We start from the raw sequence: 22,794 nt of genomic DNA, 5'->3' as shown, positions 1-22,794 counted from the left end.
GAAACGAGGAACACTCCATGCCACCCTCCTCCATTATGCCAACTCTGGAGACAACAGCGTCTTCTCAGAGCCACAGGACTCACGCCATGATCACTACCAGCGAATCTGAAACCAGCACTATCTCAGCAGTGGTCACAACAACTCCTTCATCCTCCTTAGGTGGTCACACCCTTACAGGGAACATGTCACCAGAGACACCCACCTCTGGAGAAACAAAGCCTTCATCCCCTTCCATCGTCACCCACAAACCTTTTACAACCTCGAAAATACCCACGGGAACAACCTCCACTGATGACACTTCTGCCACTTCCCAAGCAAGCAACACACCTCTCATGACAACAGAGAACCCCTCAACACCAACATCAACAGACACCACTGTAGAAAACACAAAACACACCTCATACCCCAAAACTGGAAGTTTAACGCCAGTCACCTCAACAATCTCCATGACAACTGGACACGAGGAACACTCCACACCATTGTCCTCCATCACTTCTACTCTGGAGTCAACAGCATCTTCTCAAAGCCACAGGGCTCAGACCACGGACACCACCATGGAATCTGAAACCAGCACTATCTCAGCAGTGATCACAACTCCTTCATCCTCCTTAAGTGGACATACCCTTACAAGGAATACGTCACCAGAGACATCCACCTCTGGAGAAACAAAGCCTTCATCTCCTTCCAGTGTCATCCACAAAACTTCTACAACCTCGGAAATGCCCACAGGAACAACCTCCACAGATGACACTACTGCCTCTTCCCAAGCAACCAACACACCTCTCATGACATCAGAGAACCCTTCAACACCAATATCAACAGACACCACTGTAGAAAACACAAAACACACCTCATACCCCAAAACTGGAAGTTTAACGCCAGTCACCTCAACAATCTCCATGACAACTGGACACGAGGAACACTCCACACCATTGTCCTCCATCACTTCTACTCTGGAGTCAACAGCATCTTCTCAAAGCCACAAGCCTCAGACCATGGACACCAGCAGAGAATCTCAAACCAGCACTATCTCAGCAGTGATTACATCATCTCCTTCATCTTCCCTAAGTGGACACACCCTTACAGGGAACATGTCACCAGAGACATCCACCTCTGGAGAAACAAGGTTTTCTTCTCCATTCAGTGTCAGTCATAAGCATTCCATTATGTCAGAAATGTCCATGGCAACAACCTCCACAGATGACTCTTCTGCCTCTTCCCATGCAAGCAACACACTTCTCATGACATCAGAGATCCCCTCAACCCCAAATTCAAGAGTCACCACTGTAAGAAATACGAAACACACAATGCACCCCAAAACTGGAAGTTTAACGCCAGTCACCTCAACAATCTCCATGACAACTGGACATGAGGAACACTCCACGCCACCATCCTCCATCACTTCTACTCCAGAGACAACAGAATCTTCTCAAAGCCATAAGCCTCAGACCATGGACACCACCAGGGAATCTCAAACCAGCACTATCTCAGCAGTGGTCACAACAACTCCTTCATCCTCCTTAAGTGGTCACACCCTTACAGGGAACATGTCACCAGAGACACCCACCTCTGGAGAAACAAAGCCTTCATCTCTTTCCATTGTCACCCACAAAACTTCTACAACCACGGAAATACCCATGGGAACAACCCCCACAGTTGACAATACTGCCTCTTCCCAAATAAGCAACACACTTCTTATGACTTCAGAGAACCCCTCAACACCAACATCAACAGACACCACTGTAGAAAACACAATGCACACAATGCACCCTAAAACTGGAAGTTTAACTCCAGTCATCTCAATAATCTCCATGACAACTGGAAACGAGGAACACTCCACGCCACCGTCCTCCATCACTTCTACTCTGGAGTCAAGAGCATCTTCTCAAAGCCACAGGACTCAGACCATGGACGCCACCATGGAATCTGAAACCAGCACTATCTCAGCAGTGATTACATCATCTTCTTCATCTTCCCTAAGTGGACACACCTTTACAGAGAACGTGTCACCAGAGACATCCACCTCTGGAGAAACAAGGCCTTCATCTCCTTCCATTGTCACCCACAAAACTTCTACAACCTCAGAAATGCTGTCAACAACCTCCATAGACAGCACTTCATCCTCTTCCCGTACACTCAACACATCAGAGGTCTCCCCAACACCAGTATCAACAAACACCACCTCAAGAATCACAAAGCACTCAATGCACCCTGAAATTGGAAGTTTAACTCCAGTCATCTCAACAATCTCCATGACAAGTGGACTAGAGGACCTCTCCTTGACACCCTCTTCCACTTCTACTCCAGAGACAACAGCATATTCTCAAAGCCACAAGACTCAGTCCATAGACACCACCAGGGAATCTCAAACCAGTACTATCTCAGCAGTAATCATCTCAACTCCTTCATCCTTCTCAACTGGAGACACCCTTACAGAGAGTATCTCACAGGAGACATCCACCCCTGAGAATTCAAGGACGTTATCTCCTTCCAGTGTCAGCCACATACCTTTTACAACCTCCAAAGTTCCTGTGTCAACAAACTCCAAATTCAGCACTTTAGCCTCTTCCAGGACAAGCAACAGATATCAAACGACATCAGAGTTCCCACTAACACCAATCTCCACAGATGCCACTGTTGGAAACACAAAACATACATCCTACCCTGAAACAGGAAGTTTTACTCCAGTTACCTCAACCCTCTCAATGACAACTGGACTAGAAGAACATTCCATGGCACTGTCTTTCAGCACTTCTACTCCAGAGATATCTGTATCTTCTCAAAGCCACAGGACTCAGACCATGAACACCACCAGAGAATCTCAAACCAGCACTACCATGCAAGTTTCAAATTCCTCAGTGGACAAGTCAAACACACCCATCTCTGAGCAACTGGCAACTGTTCAAACAGTAGCCTCTACTACTAACCCTACTACACGGCCAATGTATATGAGTTCTAAGAGTAATCATAACAGTGTTGCTGGATCCATATCGACCATGTCATTTCAACCTACAACATACTCTTCAATCAAGACCACTCCTGATGCTTCTTCAGCGTCTAAGAATCTATTGCCTACTCTACAGCCATCCACAGACTACGCTTCCTCTGACTCTACTTCCTCTGGTAATATGGTCACAGCTCAGACCATTTCAAGTTTCTATACTTCAGCTAGTGATTCTTCATTCTCTCCATCAGCCCCTGGCCCTGCAGTCACCAGGAGTTCCGCCACTCTATTCACAGGGAACTCTGCTCCTCTATCTGTTACCAGTACTTTCTCACCATCCACTGCATCCTCAGGCTCCACTGTGAAGACTCAGACACAAGGTAGGTGGGGATTCCAACCTCTCCGTTTCTTACAGTGGGCCCATTGGCTCAATTCAGCCTACAGGAGTGCTTGAGAGAGGATGGTGAGTTGGCACTACCAGGCTGGTGTTGAGGGCAGGTCCACAAGAAGAGGAAGTGAGTGGAGCTGTGGTGAGTGATGGGTTCACCATTCCCTTTGCCCTAGCAGACAATTGCTAATTTGCATGGAGTAGTTTGGTTGTGACCAAAATACAGGCAAGAGACTTTCTAGCTGTCTCTTCCAGCTCCTGAAAACTGTGACTCTTTGATTCTGCTACTTTCCAACTATAAGACCCACTCCAGTTTTTTCTCCCTGCATGCCCAGGAATAATCACAACCTCACTGAAGACAGGCAGCCAGAGAAGCACAACAACATCCCAGACCTTTACAACATCCACTCCCAGCACATCCATAGGTGCACACTCAACTGCTGGCCCAGTCCCTATCAAGCCTGAGAAAGGTAAGTGATTCTGTAGACCTGGGGCCCCTCTACCGTGGGTTGTAGAGGATTGACTAGATGTGGATGCTGTAGTTCTGCCAGCATGATTGGATCTCCCAGTGAGGACCCTTGTGGGTAGCAGGGGAGCCAGTTCTGTGGATACCTTTACTGCCTCATCTGGGCTATGGGAAGTCCAGCTGCTTCCCATCTCCACTTTAGAAGGGTGATGTAACTGAATATTCAGTCTCAGCCTGCTTGCTCATGGACTACCCTCTCAGGTTTTAAGTTCTCACAGGGGACAATGAGACAGCATCAGACCTAGGTGCTGAGGGCTGGTTTTGTACATAGCACTGGGCTAGGAGGTGGAGATAGAGAAATTATTAAGGTGCTGTTCAGTAAGAGACAGATCTGCTGCCTGGATAGGTGCAATTAGAGGAATAAGTGCAGGATTAGACACACAATGGAAGGCCTCTAGAGGCCACTGGTGTGCTCAAGGTAAAGAGGAGGTTCCTGGAAAGAATGAATCAGAGTTGGTGAAGGGGAAGCATCCCAAGCAGGCAGGAGGCTTAAACAGCTGGTATAAAGGTGTAGACATGAAAAGTAGCCCCAGTGTTGCACAGAGAGGAGATTCCCCAAAGCACTTCAGGGTGCTGGAAGCAAGATGAAGAGTGTTGAGAAATGAGGCTGCCCTGTGGGGGACCAGGGAAGACCTGGCTAGTGTTGTATTTATGAATGATGCTGTGGTGGTTTGGGATGTTGGATGAATTTGCAGGAGGCCAGGAAAACTGTATACAGACTGCTGTGGTATTCTAAGCAAACCAGGAGAGGACTGCCAGGAAATAAAAGAGGAGAGCCATTTGAGAAATATTTAGGATAAGGTTTCTCAAACTAGAGCCCAAGTACTTCTAAGGGGTCTGAGGACAAATTCTGGGAGGTCTTCCAGTTTATCTAGAGAAATACCATCTTGGGAAACAAATCTCATTCTATGAAATGGTATTTCAATTATTCATCTTCACAACATTAGAGAAGTTTTGTCTTTTAATCCTTGAAAAAATTATGAGAACCATAACAAATGCAGAATAATTTGTTGGTATTCTGATAGCAGGACCTATTTGGAAACATATTGGAATACCTACTGAAGGGGTAAAATGAAGAGATGGATTAAATGCAAGTTGAGAGGGGGAGAGAGGAGTCCTTGATGGCTCCCAGTTGGGTGGAGGAGCAGCTTGGGTAAGCTCTCCATCAGCCCTAAAGAAGTCAGGGCCCATGAGAACTTCCTGTTCTTCTAGGTGTTTCCCTCTTTCCCTATGGGCCAAGTGTTGGAGATCAGGAGTTTGTCAGGAGAACTGTGGACTTCACCTCACCACTCTTCAAGCCCCAGATTGGTTTTCCTCTTGGCTCCTCTCTCCGGGATTATCTCTACGTGAGTCTGCAGCTGCAGCCCAAAGGATAGGGCATGTGGCCTGCTTTTCTTTCTAGGGCTAGGAGATGGTCTTGTGACAATGACCATGGTGGAAAGGAAGGGAGAATGCAACAGGCAACACCTACTAGGCACCTACTGTGTCCCTGCCACTGGCTCAGTTTGCATTTACAATCTTTGATGTCACAGTGCCAGCTGAGGAGACTGGGAGCTAGGCAATGCATCCCTACCATCATGAACAAAAGTGTCTTTACCTCAGTATAGAGGTCTTTGGGTCCAATGACCTCATCACTATTTTCAGGGGACCTTTTTGAGTAGGAAGCTCTACTTGGGAAACAACCTTTTGTTACTGTTTACATTTTCTATAATTATTTCCTGGTTCTTCAGTCCAAGTCCCCTATGTCTTCTGGCAGAGAGTTGGAATAGCAGTCATGGCCCCTGGAGTTCTCAGTGGTGGGGGTGGGGAGCTGAGGCAGGACATGGTAAGATAGGACAACAAGGTGTGGGAGTGAGGGTAGCAATTCTCTTACCCCATCTGATGTGGATGGAGCTTCGGGATGGGGCTGAGGAAATTCACTCAGAGGGCTCCCAGCAGGCAGGGAGATAAATGTTTGACCTTGTACACGTTGTTGACATCTCTAAAATTCTACCCAGAACTTGGGGGTGACACTTCTGAGGAGCTGGCCCAAGGCTGGGACATTTCCTTCCTTCCTCCCTCCTTGAACACTAACCAGAAGAACCTTTGTGCCCAGTTCACAGATAATGGCCAGATCATATTCCCGGAGTCAGAGTACCAAATTTTCTCCTACCCCAATCCTCCCCTTAGAGGCTTCACAGGCTGGGACTCTGTGGCCCTGGTGGCTCCATTCTGGGATGATGCTGATTTTTCCAGCAGCCTTGGAACCATATTTTACCAGGTAAGCCTTTCAAACTCCAACACTCAGGATCCCCAGCAGCCAGCAAGGAGAGACAAAGGGCTACGTTGTGGGTCTGCCATCAGAACCTGGGCTCAGTGTGGGCAGGGAGTGATACTTAAATATGAGGGCAGAGAGGAAACATCAGGACTGTTACACAGAATCAGGAATCTGCTAGCACAACCATGAGAAGACCTGAAGTTTGGACCCTCATTCCTTATCTTTTCTGCCTTCCTTTTCTAGGAATATGAGACACTCTATCATGAACACAACCAGCTAGTCTGGAAGGTGGAGTCTTGGATTAAAAAGTTCACACAGACTTGGAACTACAAAGCCAGGTGGACCCTAAAGGTCACATGGGTCAATGCCCCTGCCTATCCTGCCCAATGGACCTTTGGCGTGAGTGGACCAATGGATAGCTCCCTGTGAACCATTTGGAAGCCAGATATCCTAGAATCCTAGCCAGGGGCCACTTTTCTAACATCCTCTCTGACTCAAGGATAGATTGCTGGTTACAGCATCCCCTCACCCCCACCCTGTTTGCTGAGCACTCACTTAATACTCATTGGGTTGAAACATAAGAAATGGAATTTTTGCCAGCTACTGGCAATTTTATATGGCTCAACCTGATATTGTTATCCACATTTTAGAGATGTGGAAGATGATGGTTAGAGAGGTTAAGTAACCTGCTTAAAGTCACCCAGTGAACAAATGATGAAGCTAGACTTGTAACTGAGAGTTTTTGGACTTCCAACTCTGGTTTTCAGCTGCAAAGCCATCCTATGGAAATGGTCGCACCACACAGTGTCCTTGGTCTTCCCTATGGGGACTTAGCTCTTATAGTCCTTGAATGTGATCTAAAGTCACTCATTTCTTCATTGGTTCGACAAATTCATAGATTACCTACTTTGTACAAGCACAGTGTTTGCATCTGCCTTCAGAAAACCTCCAGTCTCACCTGCTGTGGTCCATCTACAATATTTAGGTTAAGGGAACATTTGAACAATGTCCTTGAAAATATCCCAGAGGAAACTAAATAGGCCTCTCTCAACTCTCTGGGGCCATGGCTACTCTTTCTGAGTCCTGAGGCTTTCTCACACAAACTCTCTTCTATCTGGGTCTTAAACCAGAGCCCTTTATCGCCCCTCCCTAGACAGAAGTCACAAAGCAGCAAATCCACCATGGAAGGGGCTTTGACACCCAGGGTGAGAGCTGCCCTACACAATCCCTAACTTGCTCTGAGTAGGCCAGGAAAAGATGAGGTGGGTGTCTGGGCAGGGGTGGGGGAAGTGAGATGGGACATCAGGGAGGAGACCTCAGATCTCTCACAGGCATCCTTATGTTTGTCTCCAACCAACCTCCAGACCAACACCTACCAGGCCATCCTCTCCACGGATGGGAGTAGGTCCTATGCCTTGTTTCTCTACCAAAGTGGTGGTATGCAGTGGGATGTGACCCAGCGCCCAGGCAACCCGGTCCTCATGGGCTTCTCCAGGTAGGACAGGGACGGATGGTCTGCACTGAGCAGACAATAGGAAGTGGTGCAGGGTGCAGGGCGGGGATTTTGCTGTGCACCCAACCCCATCCCCCAGGACATGAAGCCTCCTTGCTGTTGCTTCTAACTCACACCTATTCCTCCTCCTGCTTCTTGCTGTTTCAAATTAAAAGATACCCATTCACGTGGCCATTCTCTTCCCCATCCCAGTCCCCAAGCATTGTAATAATCCCCAGAGCTTTGATTTCTCTGATTTCTATGGATATTAACCAACTTCTCTTGATTTCTCAAATATCACAGTAGTAACAGCCAAAATTCATTACATTTACTCATTACTATGCATCATTTCATTTGATTATCACAACAACCCCATGAAGGAGATACTCTTTGTTACCCATTCTGCAAGTAAGAAAACTGGGATAAAAATCGATCAGTAATTGCCCAAGTCACAGAGCTGGGAAGTAGCAAAGCAGGAACTGGAACCCAGACATTTGAGGCTGACATCTGCCTTCCTGACTTCTGGCGGGCTGAGAATTAGCCTCTCACCCAGGGACACCAACAGCTTGTGTGGGGTCAATGGGAAAGACAGAGAGTGGGGGCATGGGGCTGTCAAGGGGGCTGTGGGGAGGGCTGTGGATTCCTCTGTATGAAGGGAACTCAGTCTCTGGCAACAGTTCTCCACCACAGTATTTCCAGATGCTGGTGTGTGCAATCAATTGCGAAGGTCACATGTAATTTGTTACTGGTCATTGCTGCAAATACTCTGAGATCATGTTCTGGGTTGCCCCTATAAATTACACTGCTTTCACTTGGTTTCTGATGTGCTGTAAAAGAGAAAAGAGTGGAATTATCCAAGTAGCTAGAGATTTCACACCCTCCTGCGTAGCCTGTGGAAGGTGTCACACCTGTGTGCCTCACATAAGCTGTGTCAGAGAGGAGGAACCATGAGGAGTCACCGTTCTAAGGCATGCACCCAGAGTGAGGCTACAAACTTCTCTCTGGGATTTCCTTTTTCCTGGAGCAGTGCCGTTAACCTCAACACCAAGGGCAGTGCAGCCATTGCATCAAGTTCTCACTCAGTTCTGAGAAATCTACAACTGTTACAGCATTTAATCCTCACTATATTGTGAGGTGGATGCTACTGTTGCCTCTTTTCTACCAATGTAAAACCTATGAATCCAAGAGGTTAAGTAACTTGCTCATGCTACTAAGTGCTGAAATCAGGCATTGAATCCATGCCTGTCTAAATGCAGAGCCGGCTCTTAGCCTTCACCACATACTCTCCCTGCACAGCCCTCTGTCCCATCCCCAGCTGAAGGGAAACTGATCAGAAGGAGGCCTGAACCCTGTCACACCCCTGTCTCATAACCGGCTTCTTGTAGTTAGCGATCAGATGTAGAATAAATTAGGGTCATCCCACCCTTCACCCCCCACCTCTGCCCTCTCCTGCCTACTGCTGGGAGTCAGTGATGCTGGCTGGTGAACTAACTTCATAACTGACTGACAACATGATATCTAATGATTAGCTGGACCCAGTGACTGTCTTTCCAACTGGGTGGATGATTGTATAGCTTGCCGACTGAGAGGAAAGACCCTGTGAGTGACAGAGACCTGCAATTCTTTCCTTTGTCTGCAGTGGAGATGGGTATTTTGAAAACAGCCCACTGACATTCCAGCCAGTGTGGGAGAAGTATCATCCAGACCAATTCCTGAATTCCAACTCAGGTAAAAGTACCACCTCTCCACACATGAGCTGGACTCAAGTTCTTCTGTCCTCAACTCCGTGTGTCATGACAGTCCTAGAGAGGCTGCTCTGTAACATCTCCACCATTGTAAAGGGTGTCCCCAGCACCATATGACCCCCAAGTGTAATCAGGACTTGGCACTTCCCAAGGCACAGCTGGCACCTTCTGCGCCCTCAAGTAGTACAGTCTCAACCAGGGCTATGTCTTCTCCCTGGGATGAGCCAAACCCAGGTCTCTCAGTGTGGCCCAGAGCCTCGGAGTGAGGATAGGGGCATGGCAGGAGATGGGGATGTGAATGGGTAGTGAGGACAATACTCCAAGTGTCCTGTCCCAGAGCTGGAATAAGAATCCAGATGAGACCCCTTAAGGAAATCTACCAAGAGGAGTTCCAGAGGTCTGACGTTCTTTCAGTCATCATTTATTGAGCACCCACTGTGTGCTGGCTGCTGTGCTAAGAGCCAGGAATATGAAGAAAAAAAGGAAAAAGACTGACTATGTTTGCTCTCAAATAGCTCTCATTTTAGGAAGGCCAGTACTTCAGTATCAGGAGTCCCCATGGAACATGACTCTATATACTGTCCAGAGGCCCCAAAGAGAAAGAGATTATAGTTTCCAAAATGTGAGTAGAATGAAGGATTTTTTAGTATCAGAAATCAGCCATGTAGATTGTGAAGTATAAACCTACTTCCATTTGTTCTGTGACAAGAACATGTAATAAACAGAAGCCAAGTCGAATCATGGGTGCCATCTTGTGGAGAGAATGGCCCTGTCAGATTGGGTCCCTCCTATCAAGATGCATCCTCTTGTGACAAATTGTAGTTATCTTGATAAGTTCTTCTTTTATGTGGGAACAGGGTCAAAATCTAATACATTGTGTCCTGTTGTGTCTTATTGAATCCTGGAGCCCCCTTCTCACTCATGGATATTGGGGTGGACAGTATGTAGCTTACAGTTAAAGGTCAACTTAAATTCAACCCCCCATCAAGGTTTCTTCTCCCAGCTACTTCTCCCATGTGAGGACGGCATCCGGACACAGCGAAAGCCTCCTCAGCCTCATGGTGCTGGAGAAAGCTTCTGATTTGCATGTCAGCTTCTCTGTGGCTCCCCAGCTGCCTTCTGGGCATCAGCCTCTGTCCTGGCTACTTTGGCCACTGACATGTCTGCACTGGGGGAGAGGGAGGGTCAGGGGAAGCCAGGTGTCTAAGCTGATGGCTGGTGGTGTCACTTAGTGAGGTAGAGGATGCCTGAAGAGGAACTGGTCTGGGGAGATTGGAAGGTGCTGGATCTTAGAGTGGCAGACGGGAGGGTGGAGGATCGGTGGACTGAAGATCAGGGCTAGGGTCTGGCTCTGAGTGGGTGTGGGCGAGGGTTTCTCCCCTGAGAGTCAAGTTTTAATGGCTTTTGGAGGTCACATGAAAAGGGCCAATCTGAACTGAGTCCCATCCCTGCATGAGCCATGAGCCCACACTGTGTGGTTAGGAGTTGGGCTGCTAAAGCAGAGCTTGTGGCCCTGGGATAACCCCTTCTTCCTGTGTTTCTCTAGGCCTCCGGGGCCTGCAGGTCTACAGGCTACACAGGGGAGAAAGGCCCAACTACCGTCTCAGGTGCCTGCAGTGGTTGAATAGACAGCCCCAGTGGCCCCGATGGGGCTGGAACCAGATGTCTTGCCCTTGCTCCTGGCAGCAGGGACTTTGGGACTTACGATTCCAGCCCATCAGCATAGGTAATACCTCCTTCCCGTCTCTTGGAGTACCCCCACTGTCTCCCATAAGCCCACCTACCAACCCCCTGGTCACACCCAACCTGTCCCTTCCAGGGTCCCTCCCCAGAACCTCCCCCATCCCTGCCCCCACCGCAGGCACCGGGCCTGAGTCTGTCTACTTGTCACAGGCTGGTGGGGCCTCGGCGGCAGGCAGCTGTGCAGCGTCTCCTCCTGGCGCGGGGGCGTGTGCTGCAGCTACGGGCCCTGGGGCGAGCTCCTCCGAGGCTGGACAGTGAGCGCTCCTTGGCAGTTTGGTATGTGTGTCCCGCGGAGATCTCACCCCCACCTTCTCTGGGGCTCTCTCCTCTTCTCTGTCAGAGACCAGGCCTGGGCACCGAGCCAAGCAGTGGGACCCAAAGAAAGAAGTCTTTTGTCCCCATTCCCTCCCAGCTCTTTCCCCTCTCTGGCTATTGATTTCCTGATCTTATAAAGTTGGGAAGCTTCATCCTAGGGATTTATGATTGAGTGCCTCTTGTCCCATCTTTACTTGGTCTGATAGCCCCAGACAAGAGTAGGGGCATCTTTCTAGGGGAAGGGAGAGGACTTAGTCTGACCCTGTCCCTCTGGATCCAGATTAGCTGGCAGTCTGGGGGAAGACATGGAATCATCTCCCATAGAGCCCCTCCAGAGGAGCCAGGGAGGACAGGGTTGGGGGACCTGGGTAGTGTTCATCCTCCGCCTTCCACCCCCTTCGCCCTTGAAAACATAGCAGCCTCCATGGCCTCCAGACCATCAGCCACATGCTCCCACCCTCGCACTTTGAGAGCCCAGAGACTCAGAAAGAAAGCTCATTAGCACACAGCTCCAGCAAGCTATAAGGGAGATGGTAACTGGACAATGACCTGAGGTTATTGAGTGGGGCAGGATCTGACATGAGGTGTGCCTGATTCCCAAACCATGCACTTGCTGCTCCTGTCATCTTGCCCTACTAGATCTTCTAACCAGGCTCCACGGGTCCCCTGTATGCCAGCTAAGGCTGTTCTTCTCCACAGACCAAGAACTGGAACCGTGGGACTGGTGCTGTCGTGGAAGCGACAAGCCCTCCTTCTGTGCCCTCTACCAGCAAAGGAGGCCCCACGTCAGCTGTGCTGGGTACCGGCCCCCAAGGCCCGGTGAGGCTGCTGGGTCTGGCCTTCGGGTGGGGCTGAGGCAGAGGATCTGGGGGGTCATAACTTCTTGGGGCCTGGACCAAGGCAGCACTAGCTTCCTGGGGGATGGGCCATGACCACAAGGGAAAATGGAGATGATTCCAGTGTGTGGCCAATGACAGATGGAGGGGCTTTGTACATGGCATTGGGGAAGGGGTGAGAAGGCAGGGGGCGGGGGTAATAAGTGTATGTGAACTTGGGTAGCGGCACAAAAGTGCAAGAGGGCTTCTGGGGATGGTTCTACACTCAGTGAACTCCTCCTGGGCTTGAGTCTGCATTTCAGACCCTTCCCTGGTCTGCCGTGCCAATGTGGTCTCTCCTGGTTTCCAGCCTGGATGTTTGGGGACCCCCACATCACCACCTTGGATGGCGCCAATTACACCTTCAACGGGCTGGGGGACTTCCTGCTGGTCCAGGCCCAGGACGGAAACTCCTCCTTCCTGCTGCAGGGCCGCACTGCCCAGACCAGCTCAGCGCAGGCCACCAACTTTATTGCCTTTGCAGCTCAGTACAACACCAGCAGCCTGAACCCCATCACAGTGAGTGAGGCAGGAGTGCCAAGGAAGGGAGAGAGAAGGGGGAAGGGAACGGGGCAGCAGGGAGGGAGGATGCTTCCTACTAGTGTAACGGTTCTGGACTCAACCCTAGAAACAGTGGGATTCGGCTCCTGGCTCCACCAGCCGTGTGATTCTGAAGAAACGACTGAACTTCCAGTGCTTCAGTTTTTTATAGTAAAATGAGGATAATACTACCTACCTTGCAGGGCTATTGTGCGATTTAAATGAGATAATCTAAGAAATGTGCCTCCCTCAGAGCCTGGCCCATGCTAAGCACTCCCAAGATGTTAGCTACCATAACCTCATCACACCCACCTACATGTTCCTCTGGGGCTCAAGTCCAGACTCTCTGCCACCTTTTTTCTCAGCCTCTTGGCCCACCTCAGGCTTAGGCCTCCTTCAATTCCCTTCCAGGTTTTATGGCTCCTCGAACCCAATGACACAATCCATGTGAAAGTCAATAACCAGACAGTGATATTTGAGACTAATGAAGACCCAGAAGGTAGGCTGGGGGCGGCTGTCAGCCACCTGGTCCTGCTTCCCAGGGTCAGGCTTCAGCAGGGCACTCAGCGCCTGGGCACAGTGTGGGGGCAGCAGCACTGGGGCAGCAGAGAGGGTTTGCCCCCCCCTTCTCCACCCCCTGTTCTCTCAGCAGCTGTACCTGAACAGCTTCTTTACCACTTTCTCTGCTCACTTCTCTCTTTCCTCCTCTGCAGTGACAGCCTGTCCATAGTGGCCCCTGCCTCCAGTCCCTAGGAAGAAGGGGTGTCCTGTGAGTGTGGCTTTCGGCCCCTGGAGAGGGCACTCCCAGGACACCCCAGACTGCTCTCAGAGTATCCCCTGCTACATCTTGACCCTTCACTACCACCGAGTCTTGGGTCTGCAAGTTTCCAATGCTGGTTTCTTTCTCATCTGTCTCCCAACACCTAGGCCACGAGATATTCAACACCACTGGCATTGTAATAACCCGCAATGGCTCCCTGGTGTCGGCCAGCTTCGATGGGACTGTGACCATCTCTGTGACTGCCCTCTCCAACATCCTCCATGCCTCCTGCAGCCTCCCAGAGGAGTATCGAAACAGCACAGAGGGCCTCCTGGGTGAGAAGCAGACAGGACTCTGCCTCTGCAGCAGCAGCATCAAGAGCTCGGGCCCCAGACCACAGGCAGCTCCCTGTTCAGCTGTCTTATGGACATCCCAGGCCGAGCTTCCTTTTCTCAGCCTCTTTGGGACAGAACCTTAAGGGCACAGAGAAGTGGGGAGAGGCATGGGACCTCTTCACCTTCTTTTGAGGCTCATTTCTTGTTCTCCCAAAGCTCAAGTTCCAGGGCAACCAAGGGGGCTTTGAGGATGCCTTTCCTCTCCCTCCAGCCCCTACTTGCCCTCACTTCCTCCTTCATTTTCTCCTCCTCTATCTCTGAGATAGATGAGTGGGCTATGAGGTCTGGTCCTCTCCCTTCCTCTGGAAGGACTGAACCAAGAACAGATACAACCAGATGGGGCTTCCCAGGCCCCCTACTCTCCCTTACACCTTGAATGTGACCCATTGGATGCTCCTCAGGGAAGGGGAGAGCCACAGTCGCAGGGTGGCCAACCTCATACTCTCTCCCTCAGGAGTCTGGAATGACAATCCCGATGATGACTTCAGGATGCGCAATGGCTTCACCATTCTCAACAAAAGTGATGAGTGGCAGCTTTATCAATTTGGAATGACCTGTGAGTCTGGGCCTCAGAGTCCTCAGGGTAGATGTAGCTGGGCTTGGATGAATGAAGCATTGTCTCCCTTTGGCCTGTGGGAGCCAGATCTCCATCCTTTGTGAGGGAGGGGTGGAAAGGCCAAGAGGAAATGCTGAGGTTTCTGGTGCCTGCTACACCAAATTTGTCCTCTCCACTCCCAACCCTCCTGTGTTTCTCCAACTGGAAGAGAAGGAGAGGGAAATGGTGGCCATTACTCACTAGAGCAGGGATTTCCAGCCTCACACGCTGAAGTCACTTCACCCCACCACATCCTCCTCCCTCACCCCAAAGCTTAGCGTGAGGGTAAGGAGAGGACAGAGCAGAAGCATAGCTGGAATCCCATCCCTGGTACCTCTACCATTTTACCTCATGTGTTCTAGGGGAAATCAATGATACAAGACTCCTTGGCAACAGAGACAACCCTCTGCCTTCCAACTTCACCCCTGTCTTCCTTTTCCAACTGAAGAACAACCACTCAGGTGAAAGTCTGCCCTCTGAGTGTAATGGAGATGAGCAGTGCATCTATGACAGCCTGGCCACAGGAAACACAGGGACCGGCCTGAACACTAAGATGCTCCTTAGCAGATACCAGCTGATGAACACCACCCTCAGTAAGTGGCATGAGGCCCAGGGAAGCACTTTCAGACTTGCAGATGAGGAGCACCTGCCTTTCATGATATTCTTTTAAGCTGCTCGTTTTACAAATATACCTGATTCTTTTGTTCATGTTTTTCCTCTGCTCATCCTCCCATGACTCTCCAGCTCACTCTGTGATGACCTTCACAGCCCTCACCTGACCACGTGGGCCTCTTCCTCTGTTCCCCCCGCCCCCTGCATCCTCCACTCCAGACACCCTGGCTTCTCTGTGTTCTTCAAACACACCAGGCTCACTGCCGACTCCACACCTACTTCTCTGCCTGGACCCCATTCCTCCAGACAGGCCCTCACTTCCTTCAAGGCCCTGTGCAAAGAGTTGCCTTCTCAGCAGTGCCTGTCTTGGCTAGCCTGTCTAAAAGTTCACATTTACCCATACTTCCTATTCACCTTTCCTGCTTTATTTTTTTTTCCTTAACATATACAACTATCTAGCATATTTTCTAATTTGCATAGATAGGTTTTTTATTATTTGTTTATTGCTGTGTCTTCACTACATAGAATAGTGTCAGCCATATGTGAGGCACTCAATAAATATGTGTTAAATGACTAACTGAGTGAATGAATGAATGAATGAGCAATGAAATGGAAATAGCAGGGCTCTGAAACACAGATATCAATGAAAAGAATTTTGCTATTTTTTTTATGTATTGAGAGAGAGAGAGAGAGAGCAGCACAGGGGCAGAGAAAGAGGAAGAGAGAGAATCTCAAGCAGTGCAGAGCCCAATGTGGGACTTGAACTCATGAACTGTGAGATCATAACCTGATCTCACAGGAATTAACAGTTGGATGCTTAACCAACTGAGCCACCCCAGCGCCCCAACCAGTGAAAAGGCATTTTCCTCTAATGCAATGCCCATCTAGAGATTACCCTCATAGTTTTCAGCCCTCTTCCAAAGGTAAAACTCTGTAATGGTCGGAACAACCCTTTGTACAATGCCTAGCATAGCACTTTCATCAGGAAAGAACTTGACCTGAATCCTCTGTGGGGAGAAGATAGAGAAAATAACGATTTGGCCAAGTGGGCAGTACAAACCCAACCTGCTCTATATGGATCTGAAAGCAGGTACACAGAGTCATTCCTGCTTCCAGAGGTGGGTCACAGCCCTGGGAATGCCTCACGCAAACCGGAGGACTTTCCCATGAGGAAAGAAAGTGTCCTGTCCCAAACCCTGAATCCCTCTTTGTGTTTCAGGTAAGTACCCACCTTCTATTATGGGTGATCAAAAGGTGGAAGCGTACCTGGGGCAGACCAAGCGGACTCAGTACACCAGCAGCTCTGAGAATGTCACATTCGCCTTGAGAAACAGCCACCCTGACTTCAAGCTCTCTGGTAAGAACGGTTTGCCGCAGGTGTAAGGGATGAGGTCAGAGTCAAACCGTAGGTAATTTTGCATTATAATATCCTGTGCAACTTCATTCCACTTTCCCATTGGAAAATCTAGGACTAGCATTTCTTAGAGTGATCCCTAAGATTCAGAGAGTGCCCCCAGTGGATAGCAGTGAGGGGCTTATGGCAATCTGGCGAGCTAGCTGCACTGATCCGGGGTACATTTAAGTGATTCAAAGATCATTTCACCTGAAATCCAAGAGCATGCAATAATCTTTAACCATCTTTATGCAATCACAAAGTATTAGAATAAAGTATAACCATTAGAAGATACTAATTTAAAACATTTTCAAATCCATTAAAAGAAGGATATAATGTGGAATATGATTTAAAGATACAAATATCTTCATTTGGTATGTTTCTCATTTCCTTTTATTTTTGTCAACCACATTTACCTAACTTTGTCTCTCCTTGTGGTTTTTCTCTGCTGGGACCAAGCAAAGCCTCCTCTCTCCCTGTCAGTAATGGTGTGGAGACCCCCCAGTCCTGCAACCATGATCAGGGTCAAAAAGTCAAAGCCCACAGGATGCAACTTGCTTTCTGTTGCCAGTACCAGTGATGCTAGTGACTGTTCTTTGCTAAACCAAATCTATTAGGGACCTTATTTTGAGCTCAGAGTACCTCTCTGCCTTGTTTTCTTCCTCTGTGCATAAGAAGGGACTTCTTTGTCTGCACCCTTTGGCTCTATGTGGCATTCTGTCGGGTGCTAGCCAATGGCATCAGGAGGTTTTCTCCTCCACTGGGCTCCTTTCCTGAAGAGCCACAGCCTCCAAGTTAATCTCATCTGTTCCCTCCTATCAGTAACATTCAACCTACCATTTTAAGGAGACTTTCTTACTCTCTTGGAAAACATAATACGTGTTTTGATCAGAGGAGCCCTTGCTGACAATGTTTCACTGTTGTCCGGTGTCTGAAAGTCAAAGGTCCAAGAAGCAAGGGAGTGGGAGAGAAATTGGGGCACGGGATGCGAAAGGGAAGCCAGTTTAGTCTGCAGTGTAGCCTGGGGAAGCGTCATCCTGGTCCCATCCTGCTGCAGGCTGAGGCAGAGGTTTCCCTTTGGGGTCTCTTCAGGGGTCATCTGCCTTCCCTTCTGTGGAGTTCTACCCTTCAATCAGTTAGTGGGGCTCATGCTACCTCCAGCTTGGGATGTGACTAGGATCACTCCAGGAAACCAGCCTTGTTCAAAGAAATGCCTGATGACATTTGAGGGTTGGTCTGAGAAATGTGGGGGAAGGCTAGCATCAGCACCCAGAGTATTAGATTCCAGGATGAGTCAGACAGCACAACAGTCAAGGCCCTCAGCTCTCAATGGTCTTGTTTTTCCCGGGGCAGAGAATGGGACATTGCTATGGACACCAAAATTGTTGGAACCATTCACTCTGGAGATTCTAGCAAGAAATGTCAAAGTCAACTTGTCATCTGTACTACAGCCAAAGACAGTGGTCTGTGCTTGCAGGAAAGAGAGCCAGTGTTTATACGACCAGACCAGCTGGGTGGGCAATTCCTCCCTGGAGGTGAGTATTGGGAGGAGGTTGGGAGGGAGGTTTCCTTGTTGAGGGGAAAGGTGGTGGGAACTGATGTCATACTTCAGTCCCTCTGTGGTAATGTGTGTGCTGGGAGCTGGTAGGTGAGTAGAGCCAATCCCAATCTCAGGCCATAAACATACATGTATAAGAAACAAATCTTTCTTCAATGCTTATAGCTCAACTGAGTTTTTATCTCCAAGCTCCCACTCTGCTCCTGCCAGGCTGACAAGAGACACCCACCTCAGTCTCCCTTAAAACTCCCCTGGGACTCCCAGCTCCACAGTTCTGGAATGAGATGTAGGGCAGGGAGGTTTCTTGTGGTCCCTGGGCATGAGCCCACACAGATCACAGGCTCCACACTCCCACCTCTTTCATAAGGTGGTCTAAGTTCCCATCTGCCTAGAAGCACCACGCAGCCATTTCTCTCTGAGCTCTCATCATTGTGGTGTTGGGAAGAGAGGTGTAGGTCCCCTTTGATGTTGACACCCCAGAACCCCTTTGCTTTTTCTTTTACTCTCTTTTCCCAGCTAAAAAAAAAACTCTCTTCAGTTTGGAGAAAATCTTTCTCCAGTCAAGTTTTAACCAAGATAATTGGCTTCAGTCCATGAATTGTGCCCCATGGGCTTTTTTATTGTATTGTATTTTATTTTTATAATAGTTTATTGTCAAATTGGTTTCCATATAACACCCAGTGCTTCTCCCCCCAAGTGCCCCCCTCCATGGCCATCACCCCCTCCCTCCCTCCCCCTACCCCTTCAGCCCTCAGTTCATTTTCAGTATTCAATAGTCTCTTATGGTTTGTGCCCCTCTCGCTCCCCAACTCTCTTTCCCTCTTCCCCTCTTTATGGCCCTCTGTTAGGTTTCTCCTGTTAGACCTATGAGTGCAAACATATGGTTTCTGTCCTTCTCCGCCTGACTTATTTCATTTAGCATGACACTCTCGAGGTCCATCCACTTTGCTATGAATGGCCAGATTTCATTCTTTCTCATTGCCATGTAATACTCCATTGTATATATATATACCACATCTTTTTGATCCACTCATCAGGTGATGGACATTTAGGCTCTTTCCATGATTTGGCTATTGTTGACATTGCTGCTGTGAACATTGGGGTACATGTGCCCCTATGCATCAGCACTTCTGTATCCCTTGGGTAAATCCCTAGCAGTGCTATTGCTGGGTCATACCGGAGTTCTATTGGTAGTTTTTTGAGGAACCTCCACACTGTTTTCCAGAGCAGCTGTGCCAGTTTACATTCCCACCAACAGTGCAGGAGGGTGCCCGTCTCTCCACACCCTTGCCAGCATCTATAGTCTCTTGATTTGTTCATTTTAGCCACTGACTGGTGTGAGGTGGTATCTCAGTGTGGTTTTGATTTGTGTTTCCCTGATGATGAGTGATGCTCAGCATTGTCTCATGTGAAGACTTATGAAAGAAATTGAAGAAGACACAAAGAAATTGAAAAATATTCCATGCTCATGGATCGGAAGAATAAATATTGTGAAAATGTCTTTATTACCCAAAGCAATTTACACACTCAATGCAATCCCCATCAAAGTTGCACCAGCGTTCTTCTCAAAGCTAGAACAAACTATATTAAAATTCGTATGGAACCACAAAAATCCCCGAATAGCCAAAGTAATATCGAAGAAGAAAACCCATGGGCTTTTTAAAAAATTTTGTTTTGTTTTTGTTTGTTTTGTTTTGGTTGTAAAGCAGGAGCCAGAAAAGAAAGTGTTTGACTGGCGATACCACATCACCCCCTGTACCCCTTATACATACACACACCCTTCTCCTGAGGCATGAGGCAAGAATTCCTACCTGAGATATGTAAAAGTGGAGGAGCCCAAGGGGTAGAAAAGGAAAAAGATGTGGATTGGGGAAAATAGCAATTAAAATCAATATATTATTTTAGGTATCCCAAAATACCCAGTCCTGAAGTAGACAGTGTTAGAAGGTTTCATTTTAGGGAGATTAGAGACGAGAGAGTAGGGGTGTCAGAATAGAAAGAGCATGGGTGTTGATGAGGTTTTGGGAATCTGTACCTATTTTGTGCCATTTTTCTGGTTGCTGTGTGATCTCACTGTACTTAGCAATAAGATTTTGTCTTCCTGATTTGGGAATCAGCAAGGGAAGGTGGAGCAGGAAACTGAGCTTGTATAGGATAGTAGAATATTTAGTTAGTCCCTGTCATAGTCTAGAAAGGGTTTCAGGCAAGGAGATATAGTGTGAGAGGGAGCAGCTGAGACCCCAGGGGAGACACTAAACAGAGGGGTCAGGGGAAAGAATGCCCCGGGGAGACCCAGCACACCTGGCAAGGGTGTATAGGACCATGGCCTGGTTAAGAGGGTGCTCAGCAGATGCTGGCAGAATTAAGACAAGGACTCAAGGTCCATGGGTTCTCAGACAAGAGGGGTTAGTACCGAAACACCCAGAAGCCTTCAATGGTTCAGTCTCCCGGCTCCCTGGTGATCAGCAACCCATTCCAGGTGGCCAACTGCAAGTGTGATGGGAACACCGTTGGGCCCTACTGCAAACACTCCAGGGACCCCTGTGAGGAGCCATGCTTCCCAAATGTAAAGTGCACTCCTGGGGTGGGCTGTGAAGCCTGCCCCCAAAACCTGACTGGAGATGGGCGTCACTGTGCAGGTGAGCCGGGAGCAGGGCCCTGCAGGAGGAGGGCCTGGGGCAAACCATTTCTCCCCCTTCTCCAGCAAGTCTTTAAAATACTCACTACAAAAGGGTATGGTAAGGAGGTGAGGAGATATGGCAAGGTGCAAGGCTGAAGGAGAAGAGATTGTGCAGGCAGGGGGAAGGATGGCCAGGGCAGAGCAGACCTGAGGCCCTGATGAAGGAAACCCAGGACAAAAGGCTGAAGAAGGCCTGGGGAAGGGGGGAGACATCTGGCAGCAGCCAGCAAGCCAAGGTTCCAGTGAAGTCATGATGAAGGAGACCATAGAGAGGCTTTCACTAAGTCCCCTAAAGTGCCCAAATGAAATGTAGAGGCCACTGTGTCTTCTGAACAGAGGCCTGAGTGGGTTGAGCCACAGCTTTATAAGGCAGACAGAGGGATGGAAGTAAGGGAAGCAGGCTAGCGGGCCCTTCTCCTGTCAGCCTTCTGTGTCCTTTCCTGATGCAGGGGGTCTGACAAACACACCATTCCCTTGGCAGAAGTGAGAGAACACTTACCTGGCAGAGGAAAAGGGGTTTCCCAGCAGAGAAATATATGGAAAAGGGAGAAAGATAGCTTGGGGTTCTGAGTGACTCATAAGCAAAACACAGACTGAATGGGCTTTGGGGAAAGGAAAGCAAGCCTTCCTAGGAACAGCCTTCTGCAGGCTGGGCCCCGCCCCCCCACAGCTGCCCAGCCTGATGCTGCCAACCTCCCCACTCCCTCTGCAGCTCTGGAGAATTCTCCCCTCTGTCAAAATGTGTCCTGCCCTGTGAATTACTGCTACAACCAGGGCCACTGCTACATCTCCCAGACGCCAGACTGCCATCCCGCCTGTACCTGCCCCCCAGCCTTCACTGACACCCACTGCTTCGTGGCTGGGAATAATTTCACTCCAACCATCCATCAAGGTACCAACAGCTGCCCTCTGCCTTCACATATGTCTCACCTTGGGGGAAGATATGAGGGTCAGAGCTTCGTTCCTCAAACTCAACAGGGCAGAGCTCCAAATCTCTCTCAGGTGGTGGTAGGTCACGGGCTATGGGAGCTGTGGGTGGGGGGCAGCAACCACAGCATGAACCCCAGGCCTGAGCAGTCTGCTGAGGAAGACTGGAGGTGACCTCATGGCCCAGAGAGATGAGAGTCAGGAAGCCCGGACCATGGTGGAATGGGCACTAGGGTGAGGCTCAGCAGAATCAGTCACTTCTGACTTCTCTGGTGACCCACCGTCACTGTAGAATGAGGAAGCCTCCCTGAACTGGCCCCAAACCTTCTTGGGTAAGTCTGTGTAAACCACGAGGTGATTGTGAATCTGCTTCTCTCATCTCCAGAACTTCCCGTAAGAATCATCCAGCTCTGGCTCAGGGAAGAAGAAAATGCCTCCATGACAGATGTCAATGCTTCGGTCAGTGCTGCAGGCCAGCTCTGGGAGGGGAGGTGGGTCTTGGCAGGTTAAGGGTGGGGTCTTGGCCATCATTTATATGTTCTACATCTCATCATCCATGTAGCTTCAGTTGCCAGAGGAGGCTGGAGCCTCCTGCCCCAGAGAAAGCAGGGGATGGAATTCCCCAGACAGAGACCTCCAAGGGGACAGGAATAACCAGACCACAATTGTCTAGAGGGGGTCAAGTCACCCCAGCCTCTCCTTCTGAGTATCTCTCGAGACCTGCACTTGGGTAGTATATGGTAGAAACACGAGAAGGCATTTCACCTCCAGGAAGCCTTCCCTGACTTCCCAGAGGGAACTGGCAGCTCCCTCTTCTTGGTTCCTATGCCCTTGTCCATTCCTCAACCACAGACAGAGCACCACAGTATTGAATTACTGAGGCTCTTGAATCCTACATACCCAGGTTAAAATCCTCGCTCTACCATTCCCCAGAGCGGGTGTAACAATTAGACAAAATATTTGATGTCTCCTCTGTAACACAGAAATAGTAATATTACCTATGTCAATGGGTTGGATCAAGTTTTATTTTTTTTTAATTTATTTTTTTT

General features: G+C 49.1%; 1 protein-coding gene across 1 annotated transcript in view; it reads left to right on the top strand.

Moving 5' to 3' along the window:
• Window positions 1–22,794, top strand: part of MUC4 (mucin 4, cell surface associated) — a 48,211-nt gene that overhangs the window by 20,855 nt on the left and 4,562 nt on the right. The window contains exons 2-20 of the mRNA XM_029938726.1: window positions 3,668–3,802; window positions 5,071–5,204; window positions 5,954–6,118; window positions 6,359–6,514; window positions 7,480–7,610; window positions 9,247–9,335; window positions 10,899–11,078; window positions 11,246–11,371; window positions 12,110–12,229; window positions 12,596–12,804; window positions 13,237–13,324; window positions 13,753–13,920; window positions 14,435–14,536; window positions 14,938–15,168; window positions 16,407–16,544; window positions 17,934–18,115; window positions 20,618–20,777; window positions 21,531–21,710; window positions 22,131–22,204. Of these exons, the coding sequence (XP_029794586.1) occupies window positions 3,668–3,802; window positions 5,071–5,204; window positions 5,954–6,118; window positions 6,359–6,514; window positions 7,480–7,610; window positions 9,247–9,335; window positions 10,899–11,078; window positions 11,246–11,371; window positions 12,110–12,229; window positions 12,596–12,804; window positions 13,237–13,324; window positions 13,753–13,920; window positions 14,435–14,536; window positions 14,938–15,168; window positions 16,407–16,544; window positions 17,934–18,115; window positions 20,618–20,777; window positions 21,531–21,710; window positions 22,131–22,204 (2,768 nt within the window). The remainder of the gene's footprint in view (window positions 1–3,667; window positions 3,803–5,070; window positions 5,205–5,953; window positions 6,119–6,358; window positions 6,515–7,479; window positions 7,611–9,246; window positions 9,336–10,898; window positions 11,079–11,245; window positions 11,372–12,109; window positions 12,230–12,595; window positions 12,805–13,236; window positions 13,325–13,752; window positions 13,921–14,434; window positions 14,537–14,937; window positions 15,169–16,406; window positions 16,545–17,933; window positions 18,116–20,617; window positions 20,778–21,530; window positions 21,711–22,130; window positions 22,205–22,794) is intronic.

Source organism: Suricata suricatta, chromosome 5 (genome assembly GCF_006229205.1).
Source record: "Suricata suricatta isolate VVHF042 chromosome 5, meerkat_22Aug2017_6uvM2_HiC, whole genome shotgun sequence".
NCBI lineage: Eukaryota > Metazoa > Chordata > Mammalia > Carnivora > Herpestidae > Suricata > Suricata suricatta.
The sequence above is the reverse complement of the archived record's forward strand: the minus strand, read 5'-3'. Positions and strand labels throughout refer to the sequence as shown.